Source organism: Erpetoichthys calabaricus, chromosome 11, assembly GCF_900747795.2.
Source record: "Erpetoichthys calabaricus chromosome 11, fErpCal1.3, whole genome shotgun sequence".
NCBI lineage: Eukaryota > Metazoa > Chordata > Cladistia > Polypteriformes > Polypteridae > Erpetoichthys > Erpetoichthys calabaricus.
The window spans coordinates 33,687,252-33,710,964 of record NC_041404.2 but is presented as its reverse complement, the minus strand read 5'-3'; the positions used below and the strand labels follow the sequence as shown (position 1 = coordinate 33,710,964).

Genomic DNA, 23,713 nt, shown 5'->3' with positions numbered 1-23,713 from the left:
GGGAACACAATTTTTTCAGTGTTTCTGCTGGCAGAGACCAAGAAATATTTTCTCATAGACTGATATAGCATAATAATGAAAACAAAAATTAAGACTGTATAATAAAAATCAAAAGTAAACAATGTAACATAATGGTAAAAGCAGAAATAAATTATATATGGTACAATGGGAGAAAATATCTCCTGAAGTTTATATGAACACAAATCTTATGGAAAACACAGACTTCAGTGTGTGCTAAGTCGCATCAGGGGTCTGTCGCTGTGATTTTTATTTTTATAAATACAGTGTGGCTCAGACTTGGTGGGTGTGGGTGCACTGAATGGACAAGTAGGTGAGAGATTGGCTACAGCTACTGTGTGTGTAGTGGCTTCAAAACAAGACAGTGAAGAAAAGGTAAAACAATTAAAGGGACCTCTTCTTCCTCCTTAAATAAATACAGTTCAGGAAACATACAAAGAAAATAAAAATCAAAAAGTGAAAAAACATGCACAAGAAAAATAATACACCACTCAATCCAGGAACCTCCACAAAAACACAAAAAATCAGAAGTTCTATGTGCAAGAATGCACAATATTCATTTCTGCAACTAACTCTGCAGATTCATTCCTTATTGTCAGATGGTCGTAAGATGAGCTCTCCTTGTTGCTGTTTGGTTTTATATGCAGAGCAAAGTCCACCTGGCCAGTCCCAGTATATGTCTACTAGTCTCAGCCAAACACCAAAGACACCAAGACACTCGCCACACAAAGAACACTAAGCAGGTGAATGCTTTCTTTAGACTTACACGTGTGTATGTACCCACCAGCATGTATACACACAAAAGGCTCTGACTGTTAGGAAAACATTCGTGAACTTAGCTAACTTACAGCTCCATATTAAACCAGTATACTGTTCTCTCCTAGCCAGTAAATAAATGTACTAAGAAGACATCCTTTTTCCTGAAGCAATAATGTAATGCTGGGATTTGTGTGCACTTTTACACAGACCCATGCGAACCCCTGAGTGTACCTCCACCCTAAGCACGACCTCGAACAGTTGCCTAGCTTTTTCTTCCTGGAGCACCCCACATCACCACCTCCTATTACCCAGGTAAATGCATTGAAACTATTAACAAAGAGAAAGTGAAGCTATAATTATTTATATTTTTACAGGAATATACTCAGTCCTACAACCTATCATATAGAGCCCAGAAAACCAAGGAAATAACAAAATCCAATACAGAATATACAATACTCACAGAAACTCCTATAAACGAATGATTCCCAACACTTGAGCATTCTCAACCAATTTAGATAGTCCAAGAAAAAGTTCAGAAGTAATAATGTTGTACTCGTTCTTAAAAACCAGAGTGCTCAATAAGATCTCAAGATGCTGGCCTACTTAAGATTCCAACAGTGGGAACCCAAGCTTTTAGTTAGTTACAGGAAAGACCTCAAAGCTGTGGAACGATCTGCCTTCTTATGTAAGAGATGTCCATTCAGTCTTAGCTTTTAAATCCAGGCTGAAGGCTCACAACTTTAGTCCAGCATACCCTGACTAGAGCTGCTGATTAGCTGTGCAGAATACATCTTGGTTTGTTAGTCATTTTTACAAAAATACAAGTAATACAATATTAATGAACTGTTACCAACCCTCCTCTATTCTGTTTTTCCTTTCGGTATCTTGATGTGGCACCTGGTGCACTGCTGTACTGCCAAGTTGTTCTCCTGCCCATAGAAAAGTCACCTCAGATACTGGCTGAATTGGAATCATTGGATGGTAAGATTCTGTCATTAGACTAGATGGCCTAACACACAATCCACTATAGAAAACCCAGGAAGGGGCAGACAGGTAGTTGGCCAGGCAGATTGTGGACTCTACAGAGGTTTATGTTCTCTAGGGATACTGCTGACTGGAGTTTATGTTTTCATATCCTCCACTGCCAACTGTCCATAGTTTAACAATGAATTAATAAACCGATAGCACTGGGATCCATTTATGTTAATCAGTTTCTACTTCGTTTTCTGTGTGTTTTGAGAAATCTGTGTCTTTATGTATACAAATTTTGTATTTAAAAATCTGTAAAATGTTGTCACACACGCATGCCTGGGGAACAACTTCAGGGCTTGTCAATTTGTAATTCCACTCCAAGTCAAGGGTTGGCACTGCTTTATAACATTTCCCATCTCCTTCCCTCTGCAGGTCTGGAAACAAAAATCTCAAGGGCAAATGACATCACATCCAGTACTGGGGCTCCTGGGCCTGCCACTTCTGCCTCATCACCTTCATAAACGGAACCACTGCAATCTTTCTCCAGTCTTGTCTTAAACTCACATCTGTAAAGACATCCTTGGGTTTATTTGCTTTGTTATTTTGGCAGCAATTATATGGGGATCACCACTGGTCTTCACCCTCCATAATCTCTTTTGTTTTAGTATTACAATGTATACATGCATTTACATGGGAACTTGTCAAAGCACTCTGCATCTGGACTCAGTCAAGAGCGCTATACACCTATATCCTATACACTTTATACTATATTATATACTCTGTACACCTCCAACTATAAATATAACACCAGGCCAGGTTACTTGCAGAAGTTCTCTGATAATTCAGCACTTGCGGGGAGTATTGATACCCTCTTATCAACACACGCTGTTAGTGAGGCAGAGGAGAGGAGTCAGGTGGAGAACTTTGGGTTTTAGTGGAAACGGAATTGTTTGCATATTTTTCTGCACCAAACAGCCTCTATGTCCAATCACTCTTCAGGAAGTGGATGCAGACGTGGCCCACTCCTACAAGTACATGGGGGTCCACATCAAAGACAGTTTAGACTTTTTTTCTATGCTGTGGGGTACTGGGCTGGTAACATCACTTCAAGAGAGGCCCGCCAAATCAAGAAGCTAATTAAAAGGGCAGGTTCAGTTATAGGACACACTCTGGACTCCCTGGAGGTGCTAATGAAGGAGAGAGTTAAATAAACTGAGTGCCATAATGAACAATGCTGTACATCCTTTCTTTGACACACTAACACTGAAGACTTTCAGCCAATAAATTATTCAGCAGATTTATATCAAGAAACGCTACAGGGGCTCCTTTATACCAAAAGTAATACATGTACATAATACAGACTGTCAAGTCAGAAGTCTTCTTTCTTGCTAGTTCTGCAAAAAAGTCAAATTTCCCCTATCCAGTATTAAAACAAAACTGAGTGCTTTTATGAACAATGCTACACATCCTCTCTTTGACAAAGTAACACTGAGGACTTTCAACAAACAAATAATTCTGCAGAAGTGTGTCAACAAACACATTGGGGCTCCTTTATAGGAACAGCAATCTACCTTGTGGACCACCAGGGTGCGTACAGCTCCCCAAACACTGGACACAACAGACACAGAGCCCAGTCTTGTCTTTTGCTTACCCCAACAGTGCACAGTGCAAGCACCAAATAACACAGCCCCTTCTTTTCTTCTGCCCCCCCCCCCATCTCTCTCTCTTTCTCTCTCTCTCTCTCTCTCTCTCTACTCCCCCTCCACCAAGCTTTGTCTATCTCCTCCTGAGTATGGCTTCTTTAATAGCGCACCCGGAAGTGCTCCAGGTGTTCCTCGACCTTCTTCTGGCAGCATTTCCGGGTGTGATGGAAGCACTACATCAACGGGCTCCACTGTCTCTGCAGCACCCCCTGGCAGTGCCCATGCAACCCAACAGGGCTGCTCCAAACTCCAACTCCCTGCGGGAATCGGTGGTGCTGCAGAAATTTCATGGGGGTTGCACTCTAGTGTCCCGGGGGAGATAATGTCCCAACCGTGCTCTCTACCTCGGTCCTTCCACCCAAATGGAGTCCCGGCCAGGTAATGGTCCTGGCCATCAGTTACAACCTAAATAGTCAGAAAGTTTTTTTCTTGGTTGTCATTTTGGCATATATTTGTATTATTATATATTTATAGCTCATTATCTATCTATCTATCTATCTATCTATCTATCTATCTATCTATCTAGTTTTCCTTTCTTTTCTTTTTAGTCCTTCTGGTGTGTGTTCAGATCATAGTATGTGTATATATTTATTTATCTATTTAAGTATAAATTTATTTAAAGAGCTTCTGTAAAATGTCAAATTCACCCCTGGGGACAATTAAAGTTTTATCTATCTATCTATACAAAAATAAGATCAATTGCACTGAATTGATGTCAGGGTGGCCCCGCCCCCTGTGGCTCCACCCATAAGTAATAAGGAAGATACAGTAATTACATTTGAAGGGACAGTACACCACTACAAATCACATACTGTATGAATTCAACAAAAATAATATATAGACATGAAAAATAATGACTCAAAATTAACAAAAACGACAATAAACATAACTTCAAACAGACACATAACATTTGTTTCTTGATGTCCCAGTCACAATCTTTGATCCTTTTCATATTTTTTTTTTGTCTTAGTACAACACCATGAACCAAGTTAGTTCAAATAAGCCCCAAAAGAATTTCCACTAAATGGATATAACAGCAGTTTATAGAGTAGAATAGCTGGACCTGTCACATCATACTTACAATCCATGCAGAAATATCTGCAATCCTTCATTTACTTTTGAACTCACTTATCCTATTTAGGCTTACTGAATGCTGGCACCTATTTGGGTAACACTGATAATGGCAGAAGGTAATTTCGGAATGAAAACTGCATGTTCACTTTAGGAACACATTTCTCTGGTGACAAACTATAGAAAAAACCCCAAACGCACAGTCTTGTCTCCATGTCAGCATGCAACTTCACTCCAGAACCTAAAGGTATTTGTGTTAGGCTAACCAGTGACTTTTAATTGTCACACTGTAGGTGTGTGTTGGTAAGTTTGTTAATGTGCCATATCTGACCTGAAATGCTCACGTTGGCATTCCCCCATTGCACTAAAGCAATACAAAAGAAGGCTAAAAATTAAAACTAGTGTAACCTGTGTATCCTTGCCCTCTATCAAGTCCTGGCTGTTCCAGTAATTTCTGATGTATCTTTAGGATTTCAAGGGCACCCTGTTAATGTTATTACTACACAGCATTTGGCCCTCAACAACTGCAGGTATTCGTTTATTTGTAGTCAGCGAGGTGCATCAGGGAGAGTAACTGATCAGGTTTTGTGCCTGTGAAATGAAAGACTTTATGCTCAGATCTCTCCACTTACTAACCTCTCCTCCCCATCTTATTAAAAGATTTATAATGCATCGTTCTTTGTTTAAAAAGAAGCCCAATTCCTGCATTATCTACAACAGGAGGTGCCAAGCAGACGTTTGTAGAGATTAGCAGCACAGTGGGCACGCTTTTGCACAACTGGCAGTTTCTTGCTAAGGAAGGGATTAGGCTTAAAGCTGAAGGTGGTTTTATTTTAGAACTCATTGGCAGAACTTCATTATAAAGGATGCATGGAAACTGAGAACAGCCAACACCAAAACTCAATTTATCTTCCATCAGTGCAGTATTCCCACATGCCAAGTGAAATTAGAAATTCTTGATCTGCCCGTTTTGAAATGCTAAGCTTCGACATTAGCCTCCCTGTGGGTTGGGTGCTGGGAGATTTATTTCTGTAGAGGTATTTGCAGCTTAAAAAGAGGAGGTTTAAAAAAAAAAAAGGGAAGAAGACGTGTAAACTACCAAAGTTAACAGCTTCACAATGAATGCAAGAGGAACCCGCTCGGAGTTTTTTTCTAACCCATAACATACTCAAGCCCTGACTGCTTATTTATTACTCCACATATGAGAGGAATGAGTGTGTTTATAAAATGTGGCAGCTGAGATGCAAAGCTGCCTTTTGCTCCAAGGCAGGGGGGACCCAAGTGGGATGCTATTTCCTTTCGAGCCTAGCCTGACCCCAGCCTTCTTGGAAAAAGCTTTTTTTCCTCAGTGAGAAGGGTGTTAGCAAATTACATGCAGACTTTTTGCATCAAGTGTCAGCCTGAGAGGGAACTGAATTTTCTTCTAGTTTGCTTAAGTTCGACATCGTCTTATGTGTTTGGATTCTAATGGAGTGAACTAGTCCAATGGCCAATTCGGGGAAATTACCTTTAAGAAGATCCTTTAGTGAGCACATTAAGGATTCTACCAACAAGGCATGGGACATGTTCTGGAAGAGCACGAGGGAGAAACGTCTCTCAGGTCAGGAGAAAAGCCTTTTTTGTACCTCTGCAGAGCACATTAGAGTGCAAAGTGGTGTGGTGGGCAGGAACATTTGCAGCTGTCATAGATTACATTTTACCAGAGCTTACCTGTTTTAAACACCGGACTGGCATTCTGGCTGTTAGGGGTCTTATGTTTTGGCTTTGAACAGAATACATGTGTGCTTGTATGAATGCAAATGGGGAAACACTCTGCTATTGGACACAATAATACATCAGTTTAAGTATTGTAATATTAAGACTATAATAATATTATATATATATATATAGAGAGAGAGAGAGATAGAGAGGAAATAATTATTCATCTTAATATGTTGTATACGCTGATTCTGTTAGATAGATAGATAGATAGATAGATAGATAGATAGATAGATAGATAGATAGATAGATAGATAGATAGATAGATAGATAGATAGATAGATCTTTTTTGTCTCTAGACACCAATCTGATATGCATTTTATATATATATATATATATATATATATATCCATCCATCCATTATCCAACCCACTATATCCTAACTACAGGGTCATGGGGGTCTGCTGGAGCCAATCCCAGCCAACACAGGGTGCAAGGCAAGAAACAAACCCTAGGCAGGGTGCCAACCCACCACAGGGCACACATACACACACACACCAAGCACACTCTAGGGACAATTTTAGAATCGCCAATGTATCTAGCCTGCATGCCTTTGGACTGTGGGAGAAAACTGGAGCACCTGGAGGAAACCCACGCATACACGGGGAGAACATGCAAACGCCACACAGGGAGGACCCGGGAAGCGAACCCAGGCCTCCTTAGTGCTACCCACTGCGGCACCCTATATATATATATATATATATATATATATATATATATATATATATATAAAGCTACTTAATGCAATCCAGAGTAAAGAGACCCAGAGCCTAACCTGATGGCTTTGGGCACACTGTACTGTCTGTTCTGCCAAACAAATAAAAAGTACATAGATCAGCTACAACATTAAAACCATCTGCCTAATATTGTCTAGGCCCCCCTCATGCTGCCAAAACAGCTCTGATCCTTCAAGGCATGCACTCCGCTAGACCTCTGAAGGTGGCCCATTGTATCTGGCACCAAGACGTTAGCAGCAGATCCTTTAAGTCCTGTAAGCTGCGAGGTGGGGTCTCCATGGATTGGACTTGTTTTTCTAGCACATCCCACAGCTGCTCAATCGGATTGAGATCTGGGGAATTTGGTAGTCAAATCAACACCTTGAACTCTTTGTCATGTTCCTCAAACCATTACTGAACAATTTTTGCAGCACATTATCTTGCTGACAGAGGCCACTGCTATCAGAGAATACCATTGCCATGAAGGTGTACAGGTGGTCAGCAAATAATCTTCAGGTAGGCAGTGTATGTCGAAGTAACATCCATGTGAACACCTGGACCCAAGGTTTCCCAGTAGAATATTTTCTAGAGCATCACATCGCCTCTGTCAGCTTTCCTTTTTCCCGTAGTGCATCCTGCTGCCATCTCTTCCACAGGTAAACAACCAGACCACCTTCTTCCATTGCTCCATAGTCCAGTTCTGACACTCAAGTGTCTATTGTAGGCATTTATAGCAGTGGACAGAGGTCAGCATGGGCTCTCTGACTGGTGTGTGGCTACACAGCCCCACACTCGGCAAGCTGCGAGGCACAGTGTGTTCTGACGTCTTTCTCTCATGGTCAGCATTATGTTTTTCAGCAATTGTTGCTACAGCAGCTCTTCTGTGGCATCAGGCCAGATGGGCTACCCTTCGCTCCTCACACACATTAATGAGTCTTGGGCATCCATGATCCTGTTGCTGGTTCACTGGTTGTCTCTCCTTTTAAAACTTTTGGTAGGTACTAATTACTGCATAATGCGAACACCACACAAAACGTGCCATTTGGGAGATGCTCTGAACCAGTTAATGAGTCTTGGGCATCCATGATCCTGTTGCTGGTTCACTGGTTTGTCTCTCCTTTTAAAACTTTTGGTAGGTACTAATCATTGCATAATGCGAACACCACACAAAACGTGCCATTTGGGAGATGCTCTGAACCAGTTGTCTGGACATCACAGTTTTAACCTTATCAAAGTTACTCAGATCCTTACGCTTGCACATTTTTTCTGCTTCCAACACATCACCTTCAAGAACTGACTGTTGCAGCCTAATATATCCCACCTCCCTTGACAACTGCCATTGTAACGAGATGATCGATGTTATTCGCTCCACCTGGCAATGGTTATAATGATGTGGCTGATCTATGTAAAGTGGATATAAAAAGTCTGCACACCCCTGCCAAAATCATACAATGTATTCCACCTTTACTGTAAAGTTGAAATCTACACATAGAAGGTGAAAGCAAATCAGAGACTGTTCAGTGAAGAAAGGAAACAAAATCTACAAAGACCTGATTGCATGAGTGTGTGCACCCTTTAATAATGAAGAATGTGGCTGCGTTCAGAATCAGCCAATCCCAATAAGACTCATCTCAAATAGTAGTTGGAGTGCACACCTGACATCAATTAAAGCGGCTCTGATTGAGCTCAGATAAAGTTTGGCTGTTCCTGTAGGATTATTCTGATATCCTCTTGCTTGCAACACACTTCAAAAGCCAAGTTTGCAATAAAAGAGGAATAAATTCTGACAGGATTTATCTTGGCTTGACTTTTTTATTACACAAAATAAGGAGAGGTGTGTAGACTTTATATCCACTGTATATATATATATATATATATATATATATATATATATATATATATATATATATATGGAATAGAAGGTCTGTGATACGGTTTGCATATTTGCAGTTGGAGATCCACGAAGGGAGAAAAAACGAATCACGTATCATAAAATAGTTTTTATTCCTGAGCTTTCAACCCCTATCAGGGGTCTTCATCAGAGGATAATGCTTAGACTTACAAGAATCAAAGGCAATATATAGCAACACATTCAGTGGGGGGGGGGGGGGGGGAAGGTGACTAATTCAGTATGATCAAGGGGGGGGGGGGTTGTCTAGTTTAATTATTGTGTACATGTCCTTCTTAAGTTGGCATATGCTGGATTTATGTCCAAGTGTCTGTTGATGGCGTTTTCATCTGATAGCCAAGACTCGGCCAACTCTCTGGCACTTTTTGTACTGGCCTTAAATTTTACTTTTACGTTGTCCCAGTTGAATGTGTGTCCTGTCGATTTAGTATGTGCATATATCAAAGATAGTGCGTCCTTTCTTCTGACGCGTTGCGATGTTCCTGTACACGTGTTGAGATTCTTTTTGACGTTTGTCCTATGTATACAGCTGAGCAAGAATTGCATGGAATACTATAAACTGCGTTTCGTGTTTCGGCTGTTCCCCCCCCCCCCCCTCCCTTGATCATACTGAATTAGTCACCTCCACCCCCACACCCCCCCCCCCCCCCACTGAATGTGTTGCTATATATTGCCTTTGATTCTTGTAAGTCTAAGCATTATCCTCTGATGAAGACCCCTGATAGGGGTTGAAAGCTCAGGAATAAAACTATTTTATGATACGTGATTCGTTCTTTCTCCCTTCATGGATCTCCAACTGCAAATATATATATATATATATATATATATATATATATATATATATACATATATATATATATATATATATATATATATATATATATATACAGTATATACTAGCAGTCCCTCACGGCTCTGTCCACATAGTAGTGAAACAGGACAAACTTTAAAAATCATTTAAAAAATAAAAAAAAAATGTAATTCTGCCCAAGTGGAAGGTAGGTACGCTACAACGTCAAATGTTGGCACTGCAACTGATCATGTTACCTCTGACAGGAGAGTGTCCCCCGCGTGAGGAGAAAAGCACGTGGCTGTGATATCTCCATCAATCAGCAGCTACCCTCTAAAACACACGTAACTCTGATCTCTCTGTCAAAAACGTCAAAAGTTACTCCTTAACAATCTAGATGATAATGTCAGTTGAACAAACAGGTATCGCTTGCTTAGCTGAGGCAAGGTGCACTCCAACACGTGGCAAGAGGTAGACCAACTCGAACGGAGGCTGGAGCGCTAGCAGATTTGCGCTAATAAGTTGATACCACAAGCGTACTATGATACTTAACGTGACAACAGAAGTTGCAAAATCAACCGGAATGTTCAAGCAAATTATTGAAAAAACCAATCTAAATCTCTTTGGCTCCAGCAGACCCCCATGACCCTGTAGTTAGGATATAGTTGCTTGGGTAATGGATGGATGGATGGAAAATTATGTTAACATTTGAAAGGCGGAAACAATTTATTAACAAAACATACTTCATAAGTGTTCGCCATCATGTTCAACACATGTACCATATGTGGCACATAAATTGTCCACAAAAATTGTATATAAGTATAAACATAGCAGTGCCATTAGTGTTGACATAATTTTGACTCCAACCTGTATATATAAATAGCGCAGGGTCAGCCATCATACAGCACCACTGGAGCAATTTTCAGGTTAAGGGCCTCACTCAAGCGCCCAACAGAGTAGGATCCCTTTACTGGTAGTAACGGGACTTGAACAGGCAACCTTCTACATATCAGCGCCGATCCTTAGCCTCATTTCGCCCATATATACTGGGTGTGTGTGTGTGTGTGTGTCTATAGATATATACAGTATATATATATATATTCAAACCCCTTTTGAGTTATGACATGTATGAGCGTATACACTAACGAAGATTCCTGTACTCTACTTTATATATGAGAACCATAAATTGAGGTATTCTGTATTCTGTATGCCTATTTGAAAATGTGAATATTATATGATCATTTTTGGATGTTATTCATGTATTATCAGTTACATTGCAATGTATATGATGTATACTTTTACGTGTGTCTTTTATCATGCTCATGAGTATTTCAGTGGCTTTGGGGTCAGTTCACACAATGTGTCTGTCATGACATATGCAGTACGTTTCAGCATACAGCTTGCATATATTTGGCTTACATTCTGAGTCTAATAAGAAGGAATCAGATGGGGGGCATGTATTGTTTTTTTTTCCTCTCATTGCTTTGCTTTGTTGCCTGTGTCTGCCTTAGTTATGGTTTTAAAATCACAGGAACTCATCTGTGTTGCAATACATAAGAGATGCAGGCACACATATGGTGCCAATGAGTGTGTGGGTGACCACAATTTTAAGAGTGGGTCAGTGCTGTAAAGAACCCACCAGAGTGTGTGTCACAGTTGTGACTTTGATAAGTACATATATTAATATTAGTCTCCCTAATTTATCAACCATTTCCAAGCCTTTACTCTCTGGCACCGCCCGGCTGCAGCTCGGTTCATATTCTTGCCATTTCAGTTTTGTCAGAGAGAAGTATGGTCTTGTTTTTCCGGAACAAACTTTCAAAGTCAAGCTGACTACCCCAAGGCATTGCTTATGCTTCAGTGATTTGTTCAAGGCTCTGGGTCATGAGCGTGTTTTCTGGGTGACCTTCTTATTTATTTATTTATTTATTTATTTATTTGTTTTAATATTGTCCTGTCTCTACCATGAACATACACAAGTGGCATATGGCCTTGTTGATTTTGTACCCCTCTACTTTATCCTTGATGCTGGCATATATCATAGAGTTAGTCTGTATTATGCAAGATGTCTTATAAAAAAGTCATTTTTTCAGCATGTGTTTTCATTTAAATAGTAGTAGCTCATTTTTTTGGCCTTAAACTGTGAAACACAGCCTTGGGAACGAATCAGACATCCTCCCTGAAAACATTACATAGATTCAGTGTCATTAAGTCGCTAAAGACGTGTAAATATGCTGCATTTGGAAAACCACATTTGTCCGGACTTCACACGTCCATTTGCAATAATTACAGGGGGCTGTGAGCAGAGTCTCTAATTTTCTTATTTTCACTTTCATGCAGCATCCATTGGCTCTTTTGGCCTCCATGCTAACTTCTCAATATAGGGGGTCGGCAGAAGCTTGTGTCAGAGTTTCTGTAAATAAACATCAGAGCTTAGAAAATCAACTTGAGGAGGAGGAGGAGGAGGAGGAGTCCATATCGCGGTCTCACAAAGTGGAGGCGAGCCTCCTGGTGCATGTCAAGAGAAGGAATGGCATTCAGATGCTAAATACCCAACAGTGGTTTTATGTTTGTAACATGATATGAAAACAATCTGATAGTATTAAAGAGACAAATAACCTTTTATATAGCACCTTTCTGTGGGAAACACCGGCTAAGTGCAAATTACAAGTCTACATTTGTGTCCAAATATTTATTCAAATAGTCCAGAGACAGGTTTAGCAACTTGGTCAGGGTCATTGCACAAGTCAGAGGTTGGACTGGAACTAGCATCTTAGTGCTTTAAGCTCAATTACCTTAGCCAGTGTGGTGGAGCGGTTAAGGCTTTGGACGTCAAACCCTGAGGTTGTGGATTCAAATCCCTGTGACCCTGAGCAAGTCACCTGACCTGCCTGTGCTCCTGGGAAAACTGAAAGAAATGCAACCAATTGTATTGTAAATGTTGTAAGTGAGGGTGGCGCAGTGGAAGAGCTGCTGCCTCGCAGTTAGGAGACCCGGGTTCGCTTCCCGGGTCCTCCCTGCCTGGAGTTTGCATGTTCTCCCCGTGTGGGTTTCCTCCCACAGACAAAAGACATGCAGGTTAGGTGGATTGGCGATTCTAAATTGTCCCTGGTGTGTGTGTGTGTGTGTGTGTGTGTGTGTGTGTGTGTGCCCTGCGGTGGGCTGGCGCCCTGCCCGGGGTTTGTTTCCTGCCTTGCACCCTGTGTTGGCTGGGATTGGCTCCCGTGACCCTGTAGTTAGGATATAGCAGGTTGGATGATGGATGGATGTTGTAAGTGACCTTGGATAGAGGTGTCAGCCAAATAAGTAAATGTGAGCCACTAGGGCACATTGTACTGAGTTGGATGAGGGTATTTAATCACATTTTATTAGATTGTTGACCAGGCCATTCGATCCTGCATTATGCAATATGAGGCTTGAAAGTGAACTTCATTTTAGGGATGGATCCAATAAGCAAGGGTGGCATGATGGTGCAGTGAGTAGCATTGCTGCTTCACAAATTCAGAATCTGGAGTTGGGATACCCGGGTGTCCGCGGCCTTGGCATCTTCTTGAACCAGTGACCAGTGCCAATCAATAGTCACGTTTTCATGTGAATGAGCAGTCATCCAGTTTCCCCATTAATCACTCCTGGGCCGTACAGCATTGCAGCAGCACACACCCGAGTTGCACTTTTTATTTAAAAAACTCTTCATGGCCACAGACCCCTAACCCGCTTCACCCTAGGGCTTTGAATAGTGTGCCCAGCACTCTAGGCAGCATAGCAGAGCCCCAAACTCCAGACACAATTGCACCACAACAGTTCTGGGTTCAAATAAACATATCTTTTTTATTTATTAAGTACCTTTCAACAGGTCTCTTCTTCCCAATCAGCACAATTCAGGGTGCTGTAACCCTGCATTTTGACCCCCAATGGTCATGTGATGAGACAATTTCTCCTCGGGGATTAACAAATTATATCAAATCAAATCAAAAGATTCAATGCACAACTCTTTCTTATATAGTTTTCACTGTTCAACTCCTCCCAGGTGTCACCCATCTCCTTCTGACTCCGACTACCTGAGTGGGGTGAAATGTCTTGCTTTATGATGAAACCAGGAGCAGGTCCAGTGTCACAATAGTCAATGAAGGAACTACTTTCAGGTCAGGTGAAACCCCCCCACAAAGTATATCTGCTCCCTCTGGTGGCACCCTGCAGGGCTTCCCAATGGGACTATAACGTCAAGTTTAACCAGTGAATTTACACATGGGTGATCCAACAAAGGAAGGTTGCCATCTATCACACTGGAAGGGGTGGGGGGGGGGGGGGGTATACAGCCCTAACGGGTGGGTTTATATGGGCTTTCTGGCCAGACAAAGGTCAAACCGTCCCATTTGGGCAGCCAGTCCATCCCTTCTAATAGAGCCTTTATGTTCTTCTGCAACTCCTCCAGATGTTCAGTGTTTAAACATCCTTTACTGTGGGGAGTGACGTCCTTTATATGCTCTACAACTTTATGATGGCCATTGCAATTTTCTTATCTGTGGTGTGCTGGACCAGTAACTTCACTTCAAGAGAGTCAACAGGCTAATCAAGAAGGCAGGTTCAGTTATGGTACACACTCTTGAGCCCATGGAGGTAGTAGAGGAGGAGAGAATTAAAACAAAGCTGAATGCTATTATGAACAATGCTGCACATCCTCTCTCTGACAAAGTAACACTGAGGACTTTCAACAAACAAATAATTCAGCAGAAGTGTATCAACAAACACAATGGGACTCCTTTATACGAACAGCAATCCACCTTGTGGACCACCAGGGTGCGTACAGCTCCCCAAACACTGGACACAACTGACACAGAGTCCAGTCTTGTCACACAAGATGCCTTTATTTAAGTAGAGAAGCGCTTTTCTTTTGCTCACCCCAACACTGCACAGTGCAAACACCAAATAACACAGCCCCTTCTTTTCTTCTGTCCCCCCTATCTCTCTCTTTCTCTCTCTCTCTCTCTCTCTCTCTCTCTACTCCCACTCCAACAAGCTTTGTCCATCTCCTCCCGAGTCTGGCTTCTTTAATAGCACACCTGGAAGTGCTCCAGGTGTTCCTCGACCTTCTTTTGGCAGAATTTCCGGGTGTGATGGAAGCGCTACATCAACGGGCTCCACCGTCTCTGCAGCACCCCCTGGTAGTGCCCATGGAACCCAGAAGGGCTGATCCAAACTCCAACTCCCTGTGGGAATCCGTGGTGCTGCAGCAATTCATGAGGGCTGTGCTCTAGTGTCCCAGGGGAGATAATGTCCCAACCATGCTCTCTCCCTTGGTCCTTCCACCCAACTGGAGTCCCGGCCGGGTAATGGTCCTGGCCATCAGTTACAACCTAAATAGTCAGAAATTTTCTTTCTTGGTTGTCATTTTGGCATATATTTGTATTATTATATATTTATAGCTCATTTTCTATCTATCTATCTATCTATCTATCTATCTATCTATCTATCTATCTATCTATCTATCTATCTATCTATCTATCTATCTATCTATCTATCTATCTATCTATCTATCTATCTATCTAATATATGAGGTGAGACACAAAAATGACCAGATGGGCTTGGGGCTTTCCTGGAAAACCGTCTGGAGGTTAGCCAGACGTAAATCATAAAACTATATCACCTCCTACACGCCCTCTGAAACCGCCAACCGGCTAGGTATATACTGTGAATAGCCCAGTCAGTATTAGCATAACAAACGCTACATGAGTTACCGCAATAATGTCGGGTGAAAAAATCGATCAGCGAATCAACATCAAATTTCTGACAAAATTGAACAAAATGGCCACAGACACTTATGAAATTATAAAAACAGTGTACGGTGATAACATTTTGTATCACACACATGTTTTTGAGTGGCACAAATGTTTCAAGGAAGGACATGAAAATGTGGAAGATGTTCAACGCCCAGGTCGAGAGGTGGGGTGGGTGCTTCACCAAGACAACACTCCCATACACAATGCTTTTTCCGCAAAGCAGTTTTTGACTGACAAGAACATTCCTGTCCTCAACCATCCTCACTATTCTCTTGATTTAGCTCCCTGTGATTTACTTGTTCCCAAAAATCAAAAGTGACCTGAAAGGAACACATTTTTCTTCAATGGATGAAGTGAAGACAGAAACAGCAAGCCTGTTGAAGAGCCTCAAGCAAGAAGACTTCCAGCACTGTTTCAATCAATGGAGGATACGTATGGAGCGGTGTAGAAATCAGGAGGGGGAGTATATAGAAGGTGACAATGTTTAGAATGCTGGACATCATTAATAAACACTTTTTTTTACCAATCCGGTTATTTTTGTATCTCACCTCGTAGTTCATTTTCTGTCTATCTGTCTTGGATGAATTAGGTGCATGCCAGAGTCTAAGCAGGTCAAGAGCTGCTTTCCCTCTTTGTTCCCTCCTTATCTAAACTGCCAAAGGTCTACCTAAGACATTCTATTCTTCTCGATTTCAGGTCATGCCAGATATCGGTCATCCTCACGTTTTCAAATGCAAGCTCAGTTTGCTTCAGTTGAGGGCAGTTATTCATGTCTGGGGTTGGGAGACAGCCCTCCAAAGCAGTAAGGACACTAGGTGGCAGAACTCTCCTGCAGGCACTAACTCGCCTTACCTCATGAACTCTGAGATCCCATTAAAGGAAGACTACCTGTGTTTATTTCTCATGGTGGAGTGGTGGCAAAAAGATTAGCACTGCAGCTTCACGGCTCAAGAGTCCAGAGTTTGGATCCTGGCCTCTTTGCTGTCCATGTGGAGTTTGTACGTTCTCATCTTGTCAATGTGGGATTTTTTCCAGGTACTCCACCTCTGGAGGTCCCAAAGATGTGCAGGTTAATTAATGATTCTAAATTAGTCTTGCGTTTGTGAGGCGTCCCATCCAGCATTGCTTCCTGCCTCACAGCCAATACGTTCAGCAGAGCCTCCAATTCCTCATGACCCTGATCTGAATGAGCAGGTTAGAAAATCGGATGAACTGATGGATGTGAGCCTTCACTGCTGTAAATGTGTGAGTAGATGATGAGGTCTTTCAGCACCAAAGAACTCGGATAAGTACAGCTAATTAATACTTCATAGTGAAAGAAAATAGCAGTTTGGGTGGACATTTTAGTTTAAAATGTTCACTGCCCTATACAATGCCTATGTGCTAATTCACAGTGACTAAAAGGCTGCAGCCTTGTTGCATTTTGTTAATTATTGTGACACGGACGTTAAACAAAAGAAAGAACTTGTCCAGCAGAGAGCAACAGAAAAACCAAATCAGCTTCTGACCTGCCTTTCAGTCGGCCTTTCAAGCTGTCAGAGGATGGAAATTGGCTGCCCTTTTAAGCCTGGTGGTCCTGCAGTGCTCCGGTGGAGGAAAATAGAAACGCTGGCCTTCATGCGGGCCTAATTAGATCACATTAAAGCACAATTCTAATTCTTCTCTGGTGCTCTTTTATTATAATTGAATAATTACAAACCCCTAGCTGAGTAAATGCAGCCCACTCATAGAGCTTTGCTTGTAATCCCTGATGTCTACTGGCCACTGCTGCATTCTACTCTAAAGAGTTTTTAAAGAATTATATAAAACTTTGGATGGCACAGTGGTGCAGATGTTAGCAGAGATATCTGAACATGGACCCCAGTTTATTTCTGGAATATTCTCCCTGTGTTCTAGTAGGCTTCCTTCAGGAACTCAGATTTTCTCCCTAGTCTAAAGGCACAAATTGTAAGTGATTTAAACATAAGAATATAAGAAACTTGACAATCGAGAGGAGACCATTCAGTCCATAATAGCTAAGCTGTCCCAATATCTCATCCAGATTTTTCTTAAGGGATGTTGAGGTTTCTGCTTCAACTCCACGTCTCGGTAGTCTGTCACAGATACCCACAACTCTTTGTGTAAAGAAGTGCTTCTTAAATGCACTCCTCCTTAATTTCTACTGGTGTCTTTGAGTATGTGATTCACTGTTGAGTTGAAAGAATTCGTCTGGATCGACTTTATCAACACCTTTGAGGATTTTGAAGGCCTGAATTAGGCACCCATGCAGTCCCCTCTGCTCGAGAGGTTTAGTTCTGTCACAGTAGGACGTGTCCTTGAGTCCTGTGTTGCGCCTGGCTGTTCTCCTCTGCACAGCTTCAAGTGCTGCTATGTCCTTCATGTACCGGGGTGACCAGAACTGCACACAATACTCCAGATGCCATCTCACTAGTGCATTATATAGTTTGAGCATAACGTTTCTTGATTTGTATCAACAGTTTTTATGATATAACCTGACATTTTATTTACCTTTTTAGTCATTTCTGCACAATGCTTAGTCGATGAAAATGTTGTATCAACATAAACCTCTAAATCCTTTTCATAGGTTGCTTCCTGCAGGACAGTGTCTACCATCTTGTATTAAGAATTGACGTTCCTTTTGCCCTTTTCGACATTAAACTGCATTTTCCAAGTGTTCGCTCAGTTCTGAAGCTTGTCCAAGTCTTCTCAAATTGTTTTTGCTGCCACCTCAGTGTCCAATTTTAGTGTCATCTGTGAATTTCACAATTTTATGAACTGTACCAGAATCAATGTCAATAATATAAATCAGAAAAAGTGACAGGCCCCTGAGGACAGACCTCTGAGGGACTCCACTGATAACCTCACTACATGTGGAGTATTCTCCACTTATCTGTATTCTTTGTCTCCTTCTGGTTAAACAACTTGGTTTCAACTTTTGTAGGTTACTTCTGATGCCTACAGCTTCTAGTTTTAGATTTAATCTTCATTGTGGGACTGAATCAAAGGCTTTTTGATGCTCTAAGTAAATTGAGTCATATGCTTTGTTTTTATCAACTCTTTCAGTTGCCTGTTCAAAAAAATCTAAAAGATTGGTTTGGCAAAATCTTCCACTCAGAACCACATGCTAGCTGTTACTCAACATATTTATTCATCAGGGTACTTTTCTAATTTATTTGTTATTATAGTTTCCATGGACAATTGTCAGTTGATGATTGTGCGTTGGCCCCATATGACTGAGTTTGGGGGTCTCGTGACTGACTGGCGTCTCATCTGAGGTCACTGCCTGCCTCGATATGCTTCAAGTTTTATGTTTCCTTGTAAATGTTTAAGCAGGATAGATATATAGTGCAGGGGGAGGTTATCAGATCTGAAAGTTCCATATTTCCAAGTCATTAATTTTCCATCACCATTTTATTCATTACACGGGCATAAGAAACGCAAGCATATTCCAGCAGCAACTTGCACAGGCATCCAAGTCTAAGTAGGACGCTTTTATTACGTACGTCTTGTGAACACCAGGGGCCAGCTCCCCAAACACCCAACACAAGATGTTTCTGACACAAGTATGAAAGGCAAAGAGTCAATAATTGTGGGAAACACTTCCCCAAGCATTTCCCACTACAGCTGCAACTTCAAGTATGCACAAGCACAATACACAACTCTTTTCCTTCATTCTCTCTCTCTACCACTGGTCACTGCCTCCTCCACACCTCCTTGCAAGCTTTGTCCACCTTCCACCTGACTCTGAGGTGGGCAGCTCCTTTTATTTTCCACCCAGGAGTTCTTCCAATCTTCCATACATGTGGTCCGAAAGCACTTGTGGGTGAGATGGAAACCCCATGAAACAGAGCTCCCCAGTCCCTGAAGCACCCCCTGGTGGCACCCACGGAACCCAACAGGGCTGCCCTGTGGCAATCCAAGGTTCTGCTGCAACCCTGTGTCAGGGGTTGAGTGTGGGGTGGGGGGACAGCTTCCATCTAGCAATTCAGGGGAGATAATACCCAGTGCACACTCTCTCATATAAGCATCCCGGTTGGATAAGGATGCCGGCCATCCCTTACAACCTGTATACCCTCTCATATTGGACTGATGTGAGTCATCCCTAAACTAACAAACACATCTTTAGGATGTCGGAAAAAGAAAAGTGTTCAGGGAAAATCCACGTGGACATGAAAAGAATGTGAATTGTGAAAGCACACTGTTAGAGCCAGGAATCAAATCCAAGTCGCTGTCACTGAAGGCTATGGCTGCCTTAAGCACATCATACAGCATATGTAGATGTTCATCCATCTATCCACTCTCAGACTTCTTTAATCCAATTTAGGATAGCAGGGAGTTGAAGCCTAACCAAGCAACATCAGCTGCAAGGTAGGAATCCAACCTTGAAGAAATTAGAAGTGGATTACATTTGGGAGAAAAACCCATTAAAACATGTAAAGGTTCACAAATGTGAGAAGCAGATGGAGACAAACTGAGTCTCCTGGCACTGAGAGGCATCAATGCTCACCATCATGCCTGTCTTTTTTCATTCTTAAGAGATATTATTACCATAACCATTGTCATATTTGAAGACCCAGCACAGAATGCCCAGAAGGGGTGGTCGGGGTCTCTGTTATTGTGATTTTGTCTGTTATAATTAGAAATGGACCCCCAGAGGTTCATTTTCTTAAGGGATGCCACTGCCTGGAGTTTTTGTTTTCCTGTCCTCTGTTGTCAACTGGCCATAGTTCCACAGCATAACTCATGGACAGATATTGTTAGGTTCCAATTACGCTAATCAGTTTCAGACTGCTTTATTTTCTGTCTGTTTAAACAAATCAGTATGTGCAGCTGTTATGAAATTAATAATTTGCAAAGTTTCTATTTGCATTTACTTGTGAACATGTTGCAGCACTCTGAACCTGCATGCAGTGAAGAGCGATATATAAAAGGAAACTGAATGGAGCTGAAACAATCGAAATAACCAGAATTCAGTCAAAGTGCATTTTGTGAATGTCTCAATTCCATTCTCTGAAATTTTAATGGAGATTACCCCTATCTCCTCATTCCCTGAAATGTTCAGAGGGTAAGGTACTTTAGATTTTTTTATATACCCTCGATGCCAATGTCACCTCAGGGACAGACATAGGTGAGAGATTCAGGAAATGGGGTAAGCTTTGGGCATAGTCACAAAAAAAGAGGTGGTCTCTGGAAGATCCAGCACCTCTAAATCCGAGGCCATGGTTCTCAGTCAGAAGAGGGTGGAGTACCCTTTCTGGGTTGGGGATGAGGTGTTGAATCAAGCAGAGGAATTGAAGTATCTTTGGATCTTGTTAATGAGTGAGAGAAGAAAGCAATTAGAGATCAGTGGGGGGATCATAGCAGGATCTGCAGTTATGCGTATGTTGTACCAGTCAGTCGTGCTGAAGAGGGAGCAGCACCAAAATGTGAAGTCCTCGATTTACCAGTTTATCTACGTTTCTACCCTCTCCTATGGTTATGAGCTGTGGATAATGGTTGAAAGAACTACAAGAGGTAGAAATGAGTTTCCTTCACTGGGTGTCTGGCCTTAGAGACACAATGAGAAGTGTAGACATTCGGGAGGAGCGTAAAGTAGAGCCACTGCTCCTGAATATGGAAAGGAGCCGGCTAAGATGGCTCAGACATCTGATTAGGGCTCCTCCCTGTGTAGATGTTTCAGGTGTGTCCAACCAGGAGGAGACCGAGGGGCAGACCCAGGACATCCTGGAGAGGTTATATCTCTTGGATGGCCTGGGAATTCCTCAGTATCCCCCCAGAGGAGTTGTATGAGTTGGAGGGTAAAAGGGATGTCTGGGCATCCTTCCTTGGACTGCTGTCTCTGTGACCCGCATCCGGATTAGCAACAGAAAATGGGTGGGTAGAATAATTCAAAAGATACATTATCAGTATAGAGATGAGGAAATCTTAGCAATTTCTATGGGTTGAATATTGCAGAGTTTAAAGATGGCTAAGCTAAGTGTTATGGGGCAACAGATAGGAGCGTCTCTGTCTTAAAATGTGTCCCATATTGTTTCCATATCTACTATATAAATAAAACACTAAGGTCTGTGTGTTCAGCCCATCAGAGCAATATGATTGGTCAGTTTGGCTTAGATGTGATTGGTCAGTTTAGCTTGGGTGATGCAACAAAAGAGAAAAGTGCGAGTGTGAGACGCACAAGGAGGAGTAAAGGAGCAAGCTGAGAGAGTTTCCTTCAAAGACAGAAAGTTTAAAACCAGAAAGAAGGTGAGAAAGGCATCTTGAAAATAATGACAGAGTCTGAGAAGTAGGCTTTAGAGGAACACATTTGGAAAAAGGAGTGCCAGAGACAAGACGTTCGCACACACACAAATACAGAGGAAAGGAGCTGCAGGTACTCGTAGGGCAAGAGATAGCAAACATTTTTCAATTATTCTGTTACCGGTCTTTGGAATGGATGGTTGCTAGTCTCTAACAAAATGGTAAACCACCGGATTGCAAATAAACTGACATTAGTGACTGTTGACCAGAGCACAGCGCAAAGCATGCAGAGAAGATTTGGAGTGAGATTTTCTTCCCATGGCTATCCCTGCAGGTGTAGTTTGGCAGAATTCTGCTAATTTCCAATATTTTATTGTAGGAAACCTTGCAACTGAAAGTTAGTTATTTCCATGATACCTTCAGCTTTAGATCTCTGTAAAGTTGCCTTTTTAATGCATAGCCATTCCAGATAAATGAGGTTACCACTGAAACTAACTTCCCAAAAAAGGATTTTTTAATATATAAAGAGGTGTCCTGAAAGAGATATAGGAGAATTGGGTGATTTTTTTTTTTTTTGATAATATTGATTTTCCCACCTACGGCAGGATATTACTAAAAATTCTATTAAAAGATATCTTTTTCTTGTAATTATTACTCAGAGGAATTTAAAGTGTTTTGATACAATAAGCAAAACGTGCTCTAGCTTATTCTGTGTGTGTGAGAGAATTTAGCTTGAGAAGCACGTTTTCATTCAAATTAATTTTGAATCCAAATATCTTATGAAATTCTCCGAACAAATGTATCACTCAATGCAAAGAGGAGTATGGGTCTGAGATCTAAAAATCAACGTAAACGCATATCTTCTGTTCCCCTGTGATCACGTTTATCTCTGATTGCTTATGGGAGTATTTCTTTTTTAGAAGAGTCTTTCCTTTATTCTTAAGGTAAAATTCCAACAAGACGGTCCTGAAACCCCTTGCATTTAAATAACACTACCTCCCATTGTTAGGGTAAACCTTTTTGTATGAATCTGTAAAGTGCTTCTGACTGTAAGTGCCCTTTTAACTATGTAGGACATTCTGTAACATTTGTACCCATGACATTACCAAGGGTACGATCACGTAATAACCAATAATACATATTATTACATTATTACATATTATAATACATATAGGGCAGCACGGTGGCACAGTGGGTAGCGCTGCTGCCTCGCAGTTGGGAGATCTGGGGACCTGGGTTCGATTCCCGGGTCCTCCCTGCGTGGAGTTTGCATGTTCTCCCTGTGTCTGCGTGGGTTTCCTCCGGGCGCTCCGGTTTCCTCCCACAGTCCAAAGACATGCAGGTTAGGTGGATTGGCGATTCTAAATTGGCCCTAGTGTCTGCTTGGTGTGTGGGTGTGTTTGTGTGTGTCCTGCGGTGGGTTGGCACCCTGCCCAGGATTGGTTCCTGCCTTGTGCCCTGTGTTGGCTGGGATTGGCTCCAGCAGACCCCCGTGACCCTGTGTTCGGATTCAGCGGGTTGGAAAATGGATGGATGGATAATACATATATAAGAAGTCCTATTCAATAAATGCCAAAAACTATCAATATGTTTAATTGTTTTGGGACTTTTACATAATATTAAGATATAGGTGTGCTAAAAGATTATACCACTTACTTTAAAGCTATTGTGGCTCCTGACTGTTACGAAGTGAATATAGCTTCTGTAAGATCACTACGTTGCTATATTGACCAGTCTTGTCGTGCTAATCTGATCTGATTTCATGTCAGGGCTTCCTTGGGCTTGTTGTAATGGTGGATGTCCAGCAGATAGATCTATGTTTAGTGGTGATGTCAACTTTTTATTTACTTGAAATAATCACTTCCCTAAAACACATCAAATGTTGATGCTCAAACAATGGTTCCACAACAACTTAAAAGAGTGTGTAGACTCAAAGGACCATGTAACGCAATAATATCATCAACAAAACAACAAAAATAACTAAAACACTAAATGGAAAT

General features: G+C 41.6%; 1 protein-coding gene across 1 annotated transcript in view; it reads left to right on the top strand.

Moving 5' to 3' along the window:
• The first annotated feature begins 5,745 nt into the window (after positions 1-5,745).
• The window catches only part of si:dkeyp-23e4.3 (rho GTPase-activating protein 7), a 274,613-nt gene continuing 256,645 nt past the window's right edge, over positions 5,746-23,713 (top strand). The window contains exon 1 of the mRNA XM_028812930.2: positions 5,746-6,123. Coding sequence (XP_028668763.1) covers positions 6,009-6,123 — 115 coding nt within the window. The 5' untranslated portion in view covers positions 5,746-6,008. The remainder of the gene's footprint in view (positions 6,124-23,713) is intronic.